Genomic DNA, 18200 nt, shown 5'->3' with positions numbered 1-18200 from the left:
GAAAAACCTTGAAGATTTCTTAAGACAGAAGACATCAGGTAATCTTAATGTATGAATCACTGATTCTCAAGAGCAGCTCTTCAATTATTTTAACATCTTTTCTAGTTTTCATTTTAAAACCCTGAAATTCCATCTTGAGGAACCAAACTGATTCTTCCTCATTTTCAGCGCTTAATGCTGAAGATTTGTAATTTAACCCAAGTGATGCAGTCCAGTAGAAGTAAAGATTGCATTGACTTACATCTGGACCAGTTCACAGGGAGAAGAAAATGGACATCAACTTTCCAAATGTTTCTGCTAAATAGTTTATTTATGAACTTGTAAAAGCTTTTGAAGTTTAAGCTTTTTATTGCCAACACTGAATCTACATTGTGGACTGTAAGAACAAATGATATAAAAATGCAGAGACAGAACTTCTCATTGACTTACATTGCCATTAGAACAAAGGAGCAACTGTGAAATATCTCTTGATGGAGCAGCACAGAAAGCACAGCCCAGGAGGAAGGTATCCCCCAACAGCAGTGACTGCTGCATGCAGTTGCCTTGAGACACTGTAGTTTGCATCACCTATCCAAAATTATCACTAGCTTCAGTTCTGCTAATTCTCTGCAGTCCTACACATGAATGCTTCTAAAGCAGGTAGCTCCTGTACTGTAGAAGTAGCTTTTTCTAGTCCTTTGCTACTCTATGTATCCTTACAATCTTATAGGAAAATGTGGACCTTCATTCCTCTTCCTAGGAAACTTAAATTTAATTAAATGTACTGTATCAGTCATGACCACCTACCTGGAGCAAGTAAGGTTTGATCCAGTCCGCAGAAACTTCATTGCACCTAATGGATGAAAAGGGAAGAGCCCAGCCTGACAGCTAGGGGCCCCGCTACGTTTACAGAATTAGCAAACAAAAATAACACTTCCTTCTTGCTTTTATACCACCCATCTTTGTCATGGAAATGATGCAAGCAAGATGCATGAATATATCTCAAAGAGGAGTATGCTACTTCATAATACCAAAGACAGTGACTTTATAAATAAATACCTTACTGGTTCACAGTACCAGAACATGGAACCATACTATACAGAGATCATCACTACAGCATTACACATAACAAAGCACTGCCTGAAGACAAAAAAACCCCATGCTTCGGTAACTAATATTTAATTAATATAGTTGCCATACGTACATTTTATTATTGTGTTTTCTTTGACACCACAGTTAATTTAATCACAGATAGTTAGTTTGCATGCTGGTAAGGGACAACAGCTCCTCTTGGCCAAACTATTAACATTTTTAAACAAAGGCATCTTGGCCTTCAAAATACCGGATTAAGTTTGAAGTTCAGGCATTTTTTAATACAGGAATTTGCACATACAATTACTGCAATTAAGAAATCCTTTACTCTGCTTCGATCCCATTGTTATAGTGATCAATACCTGTTTTAAGAATCCGTATGTGCTTTCAAGCATTCTTTCCAAGGCACACAGTAAGGTCACAGGCAAACCAACCCATTTAGAGGTATCCTTGATAAAAAAAACCTCCTAGACAGAGTTGAGAAACAGAATTCTAACTATATGTCTAGCTTCATATATGTAAACAATAGATCTATAGGAAATATTAAAGCCAACTCTTAAAAGTTGTGAAACTGAGTACTCAGCTGGAAGAATATAAATAAACATTTAAAGCTGTTAACCTCCTTCCCCATTTACCTACCTTTAACAGGAAATTGAAGCATCAAGATCACTTCTCAGTGCTACAGAAGTCAAAAGCACTGCCAACCCACAGAAGACATACAGTAAGTGTATTCCAAAACCAAAGAGCTATTCCACAAAATATGTCACACATGCCAGAAAATGGTCATTAAGCCTGTGTCTGACTAGTCCTATTGTCAGTAATATGCGACATTACTACATTGAAATGCACGGAAGTATCCTGTTCAGGATGATACTGGGCTTCAGCTAGCAGAGCAGGACCTTTAACAGGAATGAGCCATGAAATTCTCATTGAAACCTACATGTCAGTTAGCAACAGCTACAGGACTAATGTACAGTGTCACACTACAGAGCAAATGAAAACACAGATACTAAACAATACATGACATACACAGGACAAGTTAAAATTCACTGAAATAATTATCCCTCCCCTCGCCTCCAAATATAAGTTTAGTTTAAATTTCTGGCTCTCTCATGTACATCAAAGTGATTTTTTCCCATCGAAATGAACAAAGAATCACAAAATGGTTTGGGTTGGAAGGAACCTTAAAGATCACCTAGTTCCAACCTCCTTGCCATGGGCAGGGACGCCTTCCACTAGACCAGGTTGCTCAAAGCCCCATCCATCTTGGCCCTGAACACTTCCAGGGATGGGGCATCCACAACCTCTCTGGACAACCTGTTCCAGCGCCTCACTACCCTCACAGCAAAGAATTTCTTCCTTGTATCTACTCTAAATCTACCCTCTTTCAATTTAAAACCATTACCCCTTGTCCTATCGCTACACTCCCTGATGAAAGAGTCCCTCCCCATCTTTTCTGTAGGCCCCCTTTAGGTACTTGGAAGGCTGCTATAAAAGGTCTCCCTGGAGCCTTCTCTTCTCCAGGCTAAACAACCCCAACTCTCTCAGCCTCTCTTCGTAGGAGAGGTGCTCCAGGCCTCTGATCGTCTTTGTGGCCCTCCTCTGGACCCACTGCAGCAGGTCCACGTCTTCCTTATGCTGGCAGCCCCAGAGCTGCATGCAGTATTCCGGGTGGGGTCTCACCAGAGCAGAGTAGAGGGGCAGAATCACCTCCCTTGACCTGCTGGTCATGATTCTTTCGATGCAGCCCACGATGCAACTGGCTTTCTGTGCTGCAAATGCACAGTACCGGGTCGTGTTGAGCTTCTCGTCAACCAACACCCCCAAGTCCTTCTCCTCAGGGCTGCTCTCAATCCATTCTCCGCCCAGCCTGTATCCATGTTTGGGATTGCCCCAACCCATGTGCAGGACCTTGCACTTGGCCTTGCTGAACTTCACGAGGTTCTCATGGGCCCACCTCTCTAGCCTGTCAAGGTCCCTCTGGATGGCATCCCTTCCCTCTAGGGTAGTAACCACACCACTCAGCTTACTGTCATCTGCAAACTTGCTGAGGGTGCACTCAGTCCCACTGTCCATGTCACCGACAAAGACGTTAAACAGTGCTGGTCCCAATACCACCCCCTGAGGAATGCCACTCGTCACTGATCTCCACCCAGACATCGAGCCGTGGACCGCAACTCTTTGACTGCGACCATCCAGCCAATGCCTTATCCACCAAGTGGTCCACCCGTCAAATCCATGTCTCTCCATTTTAGAGACAAGGATGTTAGGTGGGACAGTATCAAATGCTTTGCACAAGTCCAGGTAGATGGCGTCAGTCACTCTTCCCTTATCCACCAACGCTGTAACCCCATCGTAGAAGGCCACCAAATTTGTCAGGATCAATTTGCACTTAGTGAAGCCACGTTGGCTGTCACCAATCACCTCCTTATTTTCCATGTGCCTTAGCATAGTTCCAGGAGGATCTGCTCCATGATCTTGCTGGGCACAGAGGGGAGACTGACCGGCCTGTAGTTCCCTGTGGCTTCCTTTTTTCCCCTTCTTAAAAATGGGGGTTATGTTTCCCCTTTTCTGGTCAGTGGGAACTTCCCCAGACTGCCACGACTTCTCAAGTATGATGGATAATGGCTTACCAACTTCATCTGCTAGTTCCCTCAGGACCCATGGATGCATCTCTTCAGGTCCCCTGGACTTATGCACCTTCAGGTTCCTTAGATGGTCTTGAACTTGATCTTCTCGTACAGTGGGCTGTTCTTTGTTCTCCCAGTCCCTGCCTTTGCCTTCTGCAACTTGGGCGGTGTGGTGTGGCTGGAGTACTTGCCGGTGAAGATTGAGGCAAAAATGTCATTGAGTACCTCAGCCTGGTTACCTCCATATCCCAAGTAACCAGGTCTCCTGTTTCCTTCTGGAGAGGGACCATGTTTTCCCCAGTCTTCCTTCACTGGTAACTTTACCAGTCTGCTGTGACTTTTCTAGTATGATGGATAGTGACAAAATCATGACATTTAGACAGTCAGGATTTGTTTTCAAAAGTTTGAATTTGAAATAAATAGTTTATAATCAAATTTTATTACAGAACAGTTACAGTGATTAAACTGTTCACTTGTGATGTTATTTTAAGACAATTTCTTTGGGCAGAGTTAGCTTGCTCCTCTAAAATTTTACCTCTACCTCTATTCATATGATGAATTGAAAGAGATCCCAACAACTCTTTGCATATCTAATTAAAAACCCCTACAGACACATCCATCTTTAAATTGCTAAGAACAGCAGCAAAGGCATCAAGATTATGTTAACTCTCAAGTAAAACTTCAATTAATTTTTTTTTCACAACTTCCACTTCTGTCCTCATTTTGGCTGGGATAGAGTTAATTTTCTTCTAGTAGCTGGTACAGTGTTATGTTTTGGGTTCAGTATGAGAAGAATGTTGATAATACACTGATGTTTTCAGTGGTTGCTAAGTAGTGTTTAGACTAAATCAAGGATTTCTCAGCTTCTCATGCCCAGCCAGCAAGAAGGCTGGAGGGCCACAAGAAGTTGGGAGGGGCCACAGCCAGGACAGCTGACCCAAACTGGCCAAAGGAATATCTTATACCATAGGACATCATGCCCAGCATATAAACTGGGGGGAGTTGGCCTGGGGGGAGCGGATTACTGCTCAGGAACTAACTGGGCATTGGTCAGCAAGTGGAGAGCGACTGCATTATGCATCACTAGGTTTGTATATTCCAATCCTTTTATTATTATTAATAATAAAATGACAATAATAATATCATTATCATTATTATTTTCTTCCTTTCTGTCCTATTAAACTGTCTTTATCACAACCCACAAGTTTTACTGTTTTTCGATTCTCTCCCTCATCTCACTGGGGGAGAAGGAGCAGCTGCCTGGTGCTTAGTTAAACCATGACAACTTTGTATCCAGTTTTCCAGGCTTCTCAATTTGCCACACAAAACTTAACCTGAGCAAAAGCCTGAATGGACAAGTTTCATTGTTACAGTCATCTACATCATTTGACAATGTGAAAATTATTCGCCCCCACCCTTTTTTTTGTGGGGGGTGGGCAGGAAGTAGACAATACAGAACACTGACTTGTATCTAGAAGTGTTACATGACATTTTTTCAGCTTGCTCATGGTTTCTCTCAAGACTGGACACAGAAGTACTAAGCACACTCCTAAAACAAGATCTAGATGGAAATAGGGATAACACTTTCCTGCAAAATGACAGCACCATCCAGAAGCAAGAAACCCAAGCTTCTGTCATCTAAATTCTACCTTTTTGAAATATGTCTAACCAACTCTGGTGATCTTTCAGTCACCAGACAAACCCCTCTACCTGCAGGATATCAGGATTCTGTACACCATAAAGAAAACTTTACTAAAGCCCTAACATGTGGGCAAGAAATCCACTGTCTTCCAGCTCCAAACCTTTCCTGTCATATATGAGTGACTGGAGAACATTATTCAAACTCTTTAACTACAAGGTCTGAGACTTGTTTCTTTCTGTGCCTTCTCTCCATACCCATGAATCTGGCATTCTTTGCTGTATACGAGCCTATTCTTTGCAGAAGAGGTGTGAGAAACGTCCCCTTACAAGTCACTTACAACACCATCACTATGCACTCCTGACAAATGGCAATTTGAATCTCTTCCTACTAAGGATAGAAATGAGGGTGGCTTTCATTTCCAGCATAGGTGAGACTTCACTAAGCCAGCAAAATTCCAAAAGAGCAATATGCATTTCACTTTAAAAGCAGTACACAGGAAGGGCGCAAGTCTTCAGTGCCAGGCCTCAGATGAGTCATGGAATAAACACCTCCCCAAAGGCAACACCAGTGCCAATCAGCTGATCCATAGCAACTGCTGCACACAGTGGCATTCAAAGCAACCCAGCCCACTACAGAATCCAGCGAGCACTCGGGACTCACTTTTTCAGCCCAGGACGAAGGCAGCAGGTGCCAGGTCACAGAAGAGAGGGGGAGCAGCACAGAAAAGGACATGGCAGAGCGTCCTGGTGTGAAGTTAGACAGTAGATAATCTAGCATGGCACAAGATTGGAACCTTAATTTTGAGGAAGAAATGGGCAAGAAAACAAGGCAATATTTTCCCCGTGAGCATTTACTGATTTGCATAAGGACAGGAAGCTGCTGGTGCAGCTTCTGTGCCTGAGAAGCCTTTTCACAGCACTTTATTGTTGAGTTGGGACACCACTGCTACCGCATTTAAATCAAGGAAATCTGAAGTGTTAAGAACATCATAGCTTCAGGTGACCCTTGGCTGTAGATTACAAAGTGGACAGAGAACTTTTTGCAATCCCAACTGAAATAGCCATTCCCAGCATCTCAGTGTTCTCCCATTCTATAGCATCAGCAATATATTAAACACACATAGCTCCCCATCTCACTTTAGCTATTTGGAAACACATTCTAAAAATGCAGTCACAGTTACTCAGTTTTATGCTCCATGTCAGATACCTAAAAGTCAAGCATTATGTTACCTAAATTATACACTGGAACCAAATCCTACAGTATAACTAAGCTCCCATTGGCGGGAGCCAGGGGAGGGGGAAAAAAAAAAAAAAAAAAAAGCTTGCAAGTTCTTCTCAGTCAAGTTCACAACCAAAACTACAGACAAATCACATGTGTAGTTTCAACAAAAACATTAGGAGGCGGCAGATGCTGACTGGACTGATAGTTTCCATTTGTTTATTTAACAGTCATGCAGCATTACCAACATTAGTCATTTGTTTCCTACTCTCCCCCCAACTGCAATGTTTTAAGGCTTATCAGCAATTCTACTTCTGTATTATTGGCCGTTTTTTTAACTTATTTCTATGATTCCACATAAAGAACCCTGGGGCCGGGGGGGGGGGGGGGGGGGGAGGTAAGCACTACTTGGTTCCAAGGTCTACCTGAATCATTAATAATCCCGCAAAAAACAATTGTCCTTAGAAATGCAGTTTTAATCCCAAGAAGAGCACGCAGCATAACTTAAAGACTTCTCTAATAATGGACTACTAAAACTTAAAAGTTGCAGGAGCTGCAAAGCCTTTATTCAGCAATTCTACAGCAACAGGGTTTACCTTATTCTACCAAGCAGCTCCCTACCCACCCCCATCCCAATCATATTTGGGAAAGTAACCAGTACAATTCCCCCCCAAACCTGCACAGTTTGATATAGGAACCAATTTGTGAGAAATTTATCAAGCAAACATTCAGCATTCTGGACTCCATAATCGCATACTTCCCAGTCCACTGCAAGATGCTACTGACTCTCCTGCTGCTCTTTTATAAGAGAAATTGCTCTACCGCTGCAGTGACCATCTTACCTGCCGCTTACAGGTGCCTCTAGCCTTTCAACATACCCAAAAGAGAGAATAAATAAGCTAAAGGTCACCCTCTGCATTGTTACAGTTACTGTTTTACAGGGCTAGTCCAGTATAAAAGTAGAAATTTGGAGTATCTAAATGGGGCAAATAGCATAGACTTAATTTCATTAATTTATTTCTGTAACTTCCTTCCAACACCACAGAGAACAACTGATGATGGCAAAGGGGGGAGGCGGGGGGGGGGGTTCCACATGAACACACATAACACTTCAATAGAACAGATAAGTCCTAAGTGGTTACTCTGGTTTTGACTTTCAGTTGCAAAGGAAAGCTAACCCAGTAGAGCTCTTTAAGTGTTGCTTTCTTCAGCTGCATCAACAAAACAGAACAGTTTTTTGCCTAGACAACTCAATTCCAGCTTTCCAGTCACATCAAAAATAATCTGAATTTGCTGTATAGTGCATATGAAACTTTTTGGCTAGATGTACGTAGAATACAAAAACATCAACAGAACTACTCATATGCAGGCTGCAGTAAAGAGACTTGCAGCTCAGACTCACAGAGCATTTTACAGGAGGCAACAGAGCACATCCTATTCCCACTAGCTATTCTCATTTAAATATCATCTCAAGGTAGCTATTAAAAAGAAAATCATGCCCGGGACGTAGCTGCTCCCAGCTCCTCAGTTGTTACTAGAGGAATCCAGTGCAATGAAAGGCATTAGGTTTTCTTCTCCACAAATTAGTTTCTGTTTAGAAACTACTTGTGCCTATATGTGCAGTTTTGGAGTCTAAAGCACTGTAGCAATGCAAGCTCTTCACAAAGTACAGGAAGCTTCCGGTATCAGCACAAAGACTACAGTGTCTCAGGAAAAGGTACCACTGCGACTCATGCAGCATCATTATTTAGCGAATTTGATTACAGCAGTTGTGCAAGGATGCATCTCGATTGCTATCTGCTCTACATATGGAGCACTGCATACTGGAAACTACAGTCTCCGCTGGCCACACGTGGTATTAAAAGAGCAGGTGGCAATAGTATCCTGGTTTATGCAAATTAATTAGAGCCCTCAGACTCCTGGCAAATGGCCAGAGCTTCTAAACAGACAAAGTCTGAAGGTTTCCCAGAGGGAAAAAAATGACCAAACTAGTTTTTGGACAGGCAATAATATGCCCTAGCATGATACCAAGTCCAACAGAAAAATCCAGAATCAGTTAAAGCAGAAATGTAATCTAAATTAGGACATCAGTAATTAGGTCAAGCTAATACCAAAAACCATCATGCAAAAATGTTATGAAGATGGAATGTCTATGGGGAAGACACTTGAATAGCAGAAAGTTAGCTAACTGTAATTAGTGATTATGAACAAAAAATGTCTTCCAGATTGACCCATTTAAAATAAATAGAAGTTCTTTAAAAAGATATGCATAAATTTAATGCATGCAAGACTGAATTTGATGGAAAAGATTCTTGGAAGGGTTTTATACACAGAAACACCAAAGGTAGCAAGTAGCTATTTCACACCCAATGACTAAACTGTAGAGCTTATTTAATCTGTGCAACAGGCTAAAGCTTCCTCCTTAAGGTTCATAAAGAACTTCATGACCGCACAAGGCAGAAGCTATAAATGCTTTAATTTACCAATTTATCTAGTAAAAAAAAAAAAAAAGTCAGAACATCACATCAAGTGGGACACAGTTCAGAATGACTGCAGGTTCCCCAACAGATGGTATAACAAATACACAGATAGCGAAAGAAACCACAGAGAAAGCTGATTTTTATCTTTCATCAGACTTGAAATCTTCACACACACACACAAAAAAAAAAAACAACCCACACCACACTTGATTTTCAGAAGACTGGGACTTCTCAGCAAGCTTCAGCATCTGAATGTACAATTGACTAGCCACTGAGTACTGAACACTGTACCAAACCAACACTGCTTTAAAAAAGAATTAAACAAATACCTCATCTCCGATTTTTCTCAACCTCCAGTATTTGTCCAACACAGCCACTTCAAAAAACTTCTCTTTATTCGCACTCTCCTTGAATCTACACACTTTGGTTCATCCCCCCAATAATCTCTTTCAGCAGACATGAATAATTACCTTTTTTATCTCACTCTGCAATGTCCAGCCTTTGTAGCAAGCCACCTATTTCCCTGATGCTTTTGACTAATTTCATTCTATTCCCTAATCTGCAAATGCTTTTCCTGAGCCAGTCCATATGGCCACTACGTTACTGTGCTATCTACACTACTGGGTCAGGCCAGTGGTCCATCTAGTGCACTGACAGAGGTGATACAAAATACTACCTGGAGAAAGCAAAGCAACGACAACAGATACCTGACACCCTCTCCTTTGTTACAGGACACCAACTAGAAAAATCTGTCATTGAACAGATGCGTTCCCCTCTAAAGGGGAATACTAAAGTATGTTATGAACACATTTTAAACTGGCTTACTTGTAGAACAGACTGCTAATTAAAAATTGTCTATCAAATATTGCATTATTAAGACATGATATATGTAAATGCGTGGTTCAACCTTGCTTTTTTAGCTTTATTTTAGGTTCGTACAGAGTCTACTAATGGCAGTATGGGATGCCTACACTTCTAGAAAGCACAGAGCATGTGTCATCCGCAGGCTTTCACAGACACTTGAAACTTCAGATTGGTCATGAGAAGCTATAAAAATTGGCCAGTTAGAGGAAGAGTGAGAAAAACTGAACATTTTCCTGCGTGGTCTTAAGATTTTGTCCTCAATATTTTGTCATCCTACAGTGTGTTTTAAGTTGTAGTCACAGAAGTAAGTTGATACCACAGCCAAAGTACATATCAGCTCCTCTTCAGAGTCTAGACAATTTTCTTCTAATCGTCTGCATGTCTGAGTCAAGACTGCCATTACCATCCCACTTACTACATTCCATGCCTTTCTCAACTGACCACAAAATTTCCCTGAATTCCTACACTTACTATGCAGGGTGATATTTCCACTAACTACAAAGTAATGTCCAAGTTGCATCAATACCTGAAAAAAAAAAACAATACACATCACTGCAATAGTAAGTGTATCCATAACTACTCAGAACACATTCTAACAAGATGGAGGTCCGTAGTTCTTATTTTAAGTGAAGGACAAGTGACTTCTGTTACTCAACAATTTTGAGCTAGGTGAAGTCTGGTGAAAGGCATCTCTCAGCCTCATTTAGTCAGCTAAACTTACAAAAATCATCATTTACTGTTACCAGATCCCAAATTAGATGTCTTCAAAAACATGAAGATGACTTGGAATCAAGGAGTCTAAATTCATTCATCAAACTGGGTACAAGCCCCCTACTGTGAAGGGGCCAGCAAGAAGTAAGTTTGCATCTGATGTATTTTATAATAAAAAGGACACTGAGACAGATTTGGAAGCGTTACAGATCTTTTGCTGAATTCCACTCATTCACAAAGAGTAAAACCATGCATGATCACTAAGAGAGCTGACTGTCCAATTTACTATGTTTTGTTTTTAAACTACAAGCTTGACCCAGCTAAAGCCACAGACTTACCTTATCATCTATACTGTAAATGGACAGAAGTGACTGAACTAGGGTAACTGTAGTCAGAGTTGTACTTTACTGGGAACCTACTAGAGAAGACTGCATATATTAGGAAACGCACAATATTCAGTGATACTCTAGAAACTATTTGGTTACTCTTACTTATCATCAGCGTTGATAAGTTTATATAGAAAATTAATCCTAGCATTCTCTAAAAACATACAGTAAGGTGATGAAAACAATGAATTGTTACGAAGACATTTATGGTGCATTTTTACTACTGTAATACATTTAATGCTCTCAGCATTAGCTTTGGGGGTCTTCTACAAGAAGGTATGTGCAAAAAAAGTCTGTGACCAGAGATGAAAAAAGGGGAATTTCTACTTCATAAAAATCCATTGTACTAGTGTTTCAGAAGCACTCATACCAAATTAGAAACCTGTTGTATCAGCAGGTGATGCCATTAGCTTTCAATCTGAATAATGATAAAGAGTTTATAGTGCAGAAACCATAGCAATGGAGAAATGACAAAAAAAGCAGAGGGCACATGAGCAGAAGGCAAACAAGTGGCAGACCTGACATTTATCTCAGATTTGTTCTATAAAACAAGCCAAGTAGGGTTGGGGAAGAAAGTTACTTCAAAAAGCAGAAACAAGGAAAGTAAACAGTAAGAATTTTAATAAATTATGTTGATTTTTGTTTGTGGTTTTAGTAAAGTCTGGCAGAAGTAAGAGAGGTGACAAACCAAGTTTCTAAAGTAATTTTAGTCTTTGCTCCTCAGATCCTGTTATTTTTCCTCCAAAGGTGATAAAAGCTTCTTTCTCATTTGCACTTTGTCGCTAGAGGACTCTTGGTGAGGACCTTATAATCCATGAACAGAATCAGAAGCAACAGCACATTCTCCTCACCAGAGAGACAGACAGAACATTAAAAGTCTTTGCAACACAGACTGAGGAGGGGAAAAAGAAAAGGAAACAAAACAAATAACTGAATCTATTATTATAGTCAATAGAACAATTGGAAGTGCTAAAGCTCTTTAAAACAAAATCAGCCTAAAGCAAGGCATGGCACTTCTTTAGAGAAGAGCAGAAAGTCTAGAATATCTGTTGCCTCTATACACTAGTCAACTTGAGACCTGAGTAAATTGTGGCATGAAGTCCCCAAGCTGAATTATACCAACACCACAGAGAAAGACAATAGTTGCACAGTCATCTGCTTGAAGTATAGCATAATTTTGCAAATACCCATCTCCCACTGCAAGCCTAATAATGCAGCATAGTTAACGCCTGCACATACAGCATTCATTATGAAAAAACCCACTTGTGAGAGCCCTTTACCTATGGAAAGACAAGGATATCCAGTGACCTACGTTTTATATATAAACAAGAAACTTGCAATAACTTGGAAACAAGACAACATTGACATATGATACAAGACAAGCCCATTTAGAATGGAGTAGACCAGAAGGTCCACTGAGAATTTTAATCTAGAAAAAAGACTTTGCAGGACCTCCTATATTTCCAATGCAGGTTGTGTAGCCTTCAGAACAGAATTCATTCTCGACACCTGAAAACTTCAGATCCTAAAAATCTTCCTTGACACTAGTAGTCCAGTACTGTAACTAATTTCATATATACATATGTTTTTAAGTTTTGCCAATTGCTGAGTTATTTCTACTACTCTATCTGAAAGTTTCTTCATTAGGAGAAGGTCAACTTGTCTTTCTGTTTTACTATGAAAAACACATAGCTATTTTAAGTTAGTAACAGATCCCACTGTAAATAATTTATTTTTCCATTCTATCATCTTCTCCTACCAGGAGGTTTTTTATTTTAATAAACTAAGGTGGGGGGGGGGGGCGGGGAGCAGATATGAGGTAATGAACAGGAATTCACCTGATTTGTATACAAAGGAAATTCAAGGAGTTATTGCTGCCCAAAGTCAATTAAAAATATAAATCACAATGCATGAGCAATTTATACCCATAGTTTAGCTTACTGTCTGTCAGAAAAGTAACAGAACAGATTAATATGTGAACAAGCATGTGCTTTCAAAGGTTTTCACGGACTAATAAACTTCTTTAAAGTCAGTATTTTCCTTCTCAATTTTAAGAAGTGCTGAAACACACAAAGCCATATACAACATGGGCTGGAAAACTAGGTTCTCAGAGAATACTGACCAAAACAAAGCAGATCAATTTGAGTATTTTTAAGAGTAGAATTTCCGAAGACAATAAAATGAGACTACTAGGTTTTTGATGCATGAACTCACTAAGCACTCTGTTATACTGCTGGACAGAGAAAATGTTATAGGTAGTTCTCAGCTCCAAGATCCAACACTGCTGGACTGAACAAGTTATTTGCCCAAGTAATCAGTACTACAGAAGCTTAAATTTATTTAATAAGCAGCAGGTCTATTACTGTGCACTCCAGATTTTTAACCTTCTGAGTCTTTCACATATAAAGCATGACCATCTCTTAAATCCTGAAAGATAAGGAACATCAAAACAGCACTTTGGGCTTCTCTTGACTCTCCATCACAAAGAAATTCACCATAACCTCCATATGCTACAGCAAGCTTGAAGAGCACAAAGAGCAACATGTTTGCTCAAGAAATAAGAATTAGGTCAGCTAATCTCCCTTTTTAAAAAATAAACTTGTCAAGTTTGAGGATGGTGATGCTATGAAGAGTAAGAATGTAAAAACACCTTTCAACACAGATTTGCCCAGTCCTCCTTCCACTCTGGTCTAAAGATGTCTCACTTTAGTGATCAAAAAATCCCCCAAATACCGTACGCCTCCTCCTTTCAAAGTACAAGAAGCGAGCCAGCTGATTTCTGCTAACACCACTGAAGTAGCACAGTTATGAGTCACCAAACTAAATGAAACCCAATGGGAGGTGATACGTTGGGCTTAACCCCATTACTAACAACAGATCACAGCACGATTCTCATACCCCCAACTGAACCTGCACACACATGAGTAAACTCGCTCCAAAAGCTATTGGGAAACAAACTACCAGAAAAGCCATAGCTAAGAATTACTTTTTCATAAAAAAGTTAAATCTTTTCTGCATACACACACAGAAAAGTAAGTACACCATTGCTAACCAATACTTCACGTCTTAAATTCTGATCAGTGTGATTTCAGAGGTATTAACTGACAAAACGAAGAGGTCACAGCTAACGACTGAACAGAGGCAGAACTCAAAGACAGATGGATGAGTATTGCTTTGTAGGGAGACATATCCCAGAAAGGTATACTAAAAAGTCAGTTTAACAGTTTTTACAAAAAAAAAAAAATCCAGAAAACAGATGCTTTCTGTAACAAAAACTATAAGTTTGTTGGCTGGTTTGATTTTTTTAAGCATTCCAGTTTTAATAAAACCACACAAGATCGAGATATCTTCTCTTTCCAAATTAGTCACTAGTAGTTGATATGTTTTCCAGGACTAAAGGAACCAAGGTACCTCTTTTTTTTTTTTTTTTAATATTGCCGAAAAATTTGGATTTTGTTCTCACATAATCCAGGTAAAGTGTCCTTGCTACCAAACTATTGGTTGTTTCATGATAGCTATCAACTGACTATTTCTGCTCTGATAAAATAACATGGTGCACGAGCATGAACTTTAGCCTCCCCCATTGTAGCCATGTGATGGAACAGTTGGGGAATCTTCTCAGAGAGGTCAGGGATACCGTTTCACTTGCAGAAAAAGTGAAAACAGTTTCAAAAGTTTCCAGGGCCAGAAACTTTCCTCTACTTCTAGTTGGGAAATGAAGATCCAGGAGAATGCAGTCCACAGGTCGAATTCTCCAGACCTCTTAAATCTAAAATAAAGGATTCTCTGAACCAAGCTAAATTTTTCGTTACTTTCTTGTCCAAAATGGAGCAGAAAAGGAATCCCAGGATCAAGAGGCTTTTACATTTTTAATTATTCTGCTGAACCTCTTTCCAATGCTGCCATAAAGTACACCTCCCATACACCACTCAAAAGACAATGCTAGAAGCAAAGTAAAATTTAACACACTCATAAACAATTTCCCCTCACACAAGTGTCCCAAATCGTAAACTATCTACCAGAATTTCCTTTTGAACCTCATGTCCATATATCTGAGCCCTGGGTTTTGTCAAGGACAATTGTCAAGTGGACTCTAAGTACCTTAAATCACTTTCTCATACTTGAAGCATCCATGAAACCTCTGATCTGCACTTCATTTTGCCAGTATTGCAATTCCTCTGTATTGAGACTTTCATCCAAACAATTTAGAGCATTACATTCTGTTAATATGAAAATATTCAAAAAATAAACATTTATCATAACCCAAGAAGATAACATCAAAAAACATTAAACAGATACAGCACACAAATATTTAGCAACCGTTAAAACCTGCATGTACCAAAGAATGCTACTAACAAAATAACTGAAATGCAAACAGCATTTAAAAACCAGTATGCCTTTTCTGTCAACTTTCCTTGTTACCGAGCTTTATACTATTACATGCTCTCACTTCCTGGTTTATCAGAAACCATACTGTTTTAAAGTCAAAGGTGCTCACTAAAAGGAAGCAGGAGAAACAAGTAGTATTTTTAGCAATGTTTCAAGACCTCTGATAACAGCAGAGTATTTTGTAAACTTAAAAACAGTTTTTCTGCTAATGTTTGGTCTCCTTCAACAAGCAAACATTAACAACCAGCCTGATTGTTTTAAACGTGGCCCAAGAAGTTCAACAGTATATATTACGTTTGCAGCTTCAACAGGAAAAGTTGTATCCTCAATTTTTAGTGAGATCTGTCACGAAGTACTAAATACATCCATACAGTATTCAAAAAATAGCAGCTGACTACCTAATTCATTAATAAAAAAAGGACATTGAAACCATATTCTACTCTTCCCAATAAGCGAAGTAAAGCACTTGAATGAACTGCTGCCTGACACCCTCGCTCCCTGTAAACAGAACAAGAAAGTTCTGCCTACTTCCAAAGTAAACAGGAAGCAAAAAGGGACATAAAACATCTTCATGGGAAAAGTTGTTTTGGCTTAAAACAACAATGTCTGTGCTTTGATGACAGTTTCAGTTACTAAATCAACATTTAACTTTCTTGTTAAGTACACCTGTTGAATGTTTAAACATAACAATACACTTCTCAGTTCTAAATAAAGCAACAATTTCTCTGAGGCAAACTAGGGAGGATGCTGTTTAGAGTTGTTCGAGTTTAAATGTGTATATAGAGGCTACCATGCTTTATTTTCAGCTTTTGTGATCCATAAGTAAAAAGAACCTACCTGAAACCTAGTATGGTGAAAGTGTAAACATGTAAAAAAACACTGACAAAAAAATAACATCAAAAAAGCACGGGATTCTTCTGCACACGTACACGGTTCTTTTCTCTCGTGCCCAGGAAGGTAACCAACTTACCAGATTAAACACAGTTTCAACTATGTCTCTGTTGGACACTTCACCAACTTCCACCAGTCCTGTCAGCACAGCAAATTTCATCTTGATGCCTCGGATGGGGACTCCTGGATTCAAAGGCTGCAGCACACTTCCCCCTTCAGCAGCATTTCCTTCTTTTCCCGCTCCTCCTCCACTACCTCCTCCTCCTCCTCCTCCATCATCACCTGTTAGCTGAACAACTTGTTTCTCTTCACTCGCCATGGCTAGTTCCCTCCAGGTTACGACTCGAAACGCCAGCGGCGCGCTGGCCGCTCCGGGAAGAAGGAGCGACTTGGGCTCCCGGGAAGGTAAAACCAGCGGCCCACTCCTCCCCTTCACCTCCGGCTCCTGAGGAAAGCCGCGTCCGGCGGGGGAGGCAGGCAGGCAGGCAGGACGCGCCCTCGGAGTCCCAGCTCTGTCCTCAGCAGGAGGCGTCTGTCAGCAGCTTTCTGCCCTAAGGCAGGTATTTACAGCCTGAAGGACAACCCGAGGCGTTTGTCAGCCGGCGGAGGGTCAGGCGCTCCCCACAAGCCCGAGGGTCCCACCTCCGGCCAGCGGCCCCCTGCCCCGCGCCGGGGAGGCGGCAACGGCCGCCGCGGCAGCGATCCCGCCTCTCCCCCCGCGGAAGTCCTCGCTCCCCCGCAGACCCGCCGCGCTCCGAACACGGTCGTGAGGGGTTTAATTTTTTATTTTTTTTTTAATTTAATTAAAGGCAATACGCTCCTCCTTCCCGCCCGGCTCCTTGTCTGCCGCGTCTCCGGCTCCTGCCCTCGTACCGCCGCCGCCCCGGGTTCCGGCACCGACAGGTGCAGCGACCCGCCGCCGAGCAAGTTCTCACTCACCGCTCGCTGCCCGGCGCCGCCGCGGAGGGGGCGCGGGCTGCCCTGACGCCCGGCTCCGGGGCCGGGAGGCGGCTCCTCTACCCCGCTCGCCGGCTGCGGAGGGCGGGCTGCGCAGCGCCAGCCGCCCCTCTCCCCGAAAAGCGCCTGAAGTTTCAGCCGTCGCCGCTTCACGCCGCGCTTTCGATTAGCCCCATCTCTTCCTGCCGACGCTGCCGCTCTCTGCCGCCATGACAGCGCTGAGCCCCCGGAGCGCTGCCGGCCGAGGAGCCGTGCGCCTGCGCGGCCGGGCGCGGGCGGGGCGGGCCGCCGCCGCGCGCGCGGGGCGGGCGCCGCCGTTTACGCGCACGCCCAGGTGCGCCCAGGTGCGCCCAGGTGAGCGGCGCGCGCGCCCGCGCGGGGCGAGGACGGGAGAGGGAGGGGCGCGAGCGGGAGCGGCCGCGAGGCGGGAGCGCGCTCCGTCTCCTCCCCTGCGCCTCACGGTCTGCTCCGTCCCCCCGCCCTGCCCCCTCGGCAGCGCCCGCGGGGACCCGGCTGCTCCTAACGCTGTGTGCGACTTGCCCCAAACTCTATTGGGCCGTTCTGTAACTGTCCGAAGTCTACCGTTCCTGAAGCAATTTTTTTTTTTTTTTTGGGGGGGGGGGGTGGTTTTGGGTTTTTTTTTTTTTTCCTTCTTCTTCTTTGTAAAGAATAAAAGAAACCATACGCGAACAGCAGAACGGGCGCGCAGGAACGACACTGGCTGCGCGCTCTGCGTTCACGGCCCCAGACCCGGAGGAAAACCGCAAGCGGGCGGCACAGCAGGTAGCGCCTTTGTAGGGGGAGGGAGAAGAAATTTAAAGGCTCAGGCGGCAGCTCCTGCCGCAGCAGGGGGGAGCGGGGCGGCTGGGGTGATCGCCCCCCCGCCCCCCCCGTCAGTAGTGATCCTGGGGCGGCGGATGAGCCGCTTTCCCACCCTGACCTCCGGCCTGGGCGGGCGGCC

The 18200-nt window shown here is 42.4% G+C and overlaps 1 protein-coding gene across 2 annotated transcripts in view; it reads right to left on the bottom strand.

The window, feature by feature from the left end:
* The window catches only part of LRBA (LPS responsive beige-like anchor protein), a 434876-nt gene extending 417006 nt beyond the window's left edge, over positions 1 to 17870 (bottom strand). Inside the window, exons 1-2 of one of the 2 annotated variants that reach the window (XM_075034972.1) lie at positions 17222 to 17870; positions 16362 to 16853 (exon numbers count right to left, since the gene is read on the bottom strand). In XM_075034972.1, coding sequence (XP_074891073.1) covers positions 16362 to 16601 — 240 coding nt within the window. In that variant the 5' untranslated portion in view covers positions 16602 to 16853; positions 17222 to 17870. Of the gene's footprint in view, positions 1 to 16361 lie in introns of both variants that reach the window. The other variant, XM_075034981.1, reaches the window with a different exon arrangement.
* Between the last annotated feature and the right edge of the window lie 330 nt (positions 17871 to 18200).

The sequence above is a fragment of the Buteo buteo genome, chromosome 1, assembly GCF_964188355.1.
Source record: "Buteo buteo chromosome 1, bButBut1.hap1.1, whole genome shotgun sequence".
In the NCBI taxonomy this organism is placed as follows: Eukaryota; Metazoa; Chordata; class Aves; order Accipitriformes; family Accipitridae; genus Buteo; species Buteo buteo.
Note: the sequence above shows the minus strand (reverse complement) of the source record. Positions and strands in the feature narration are given on the sequence as shown.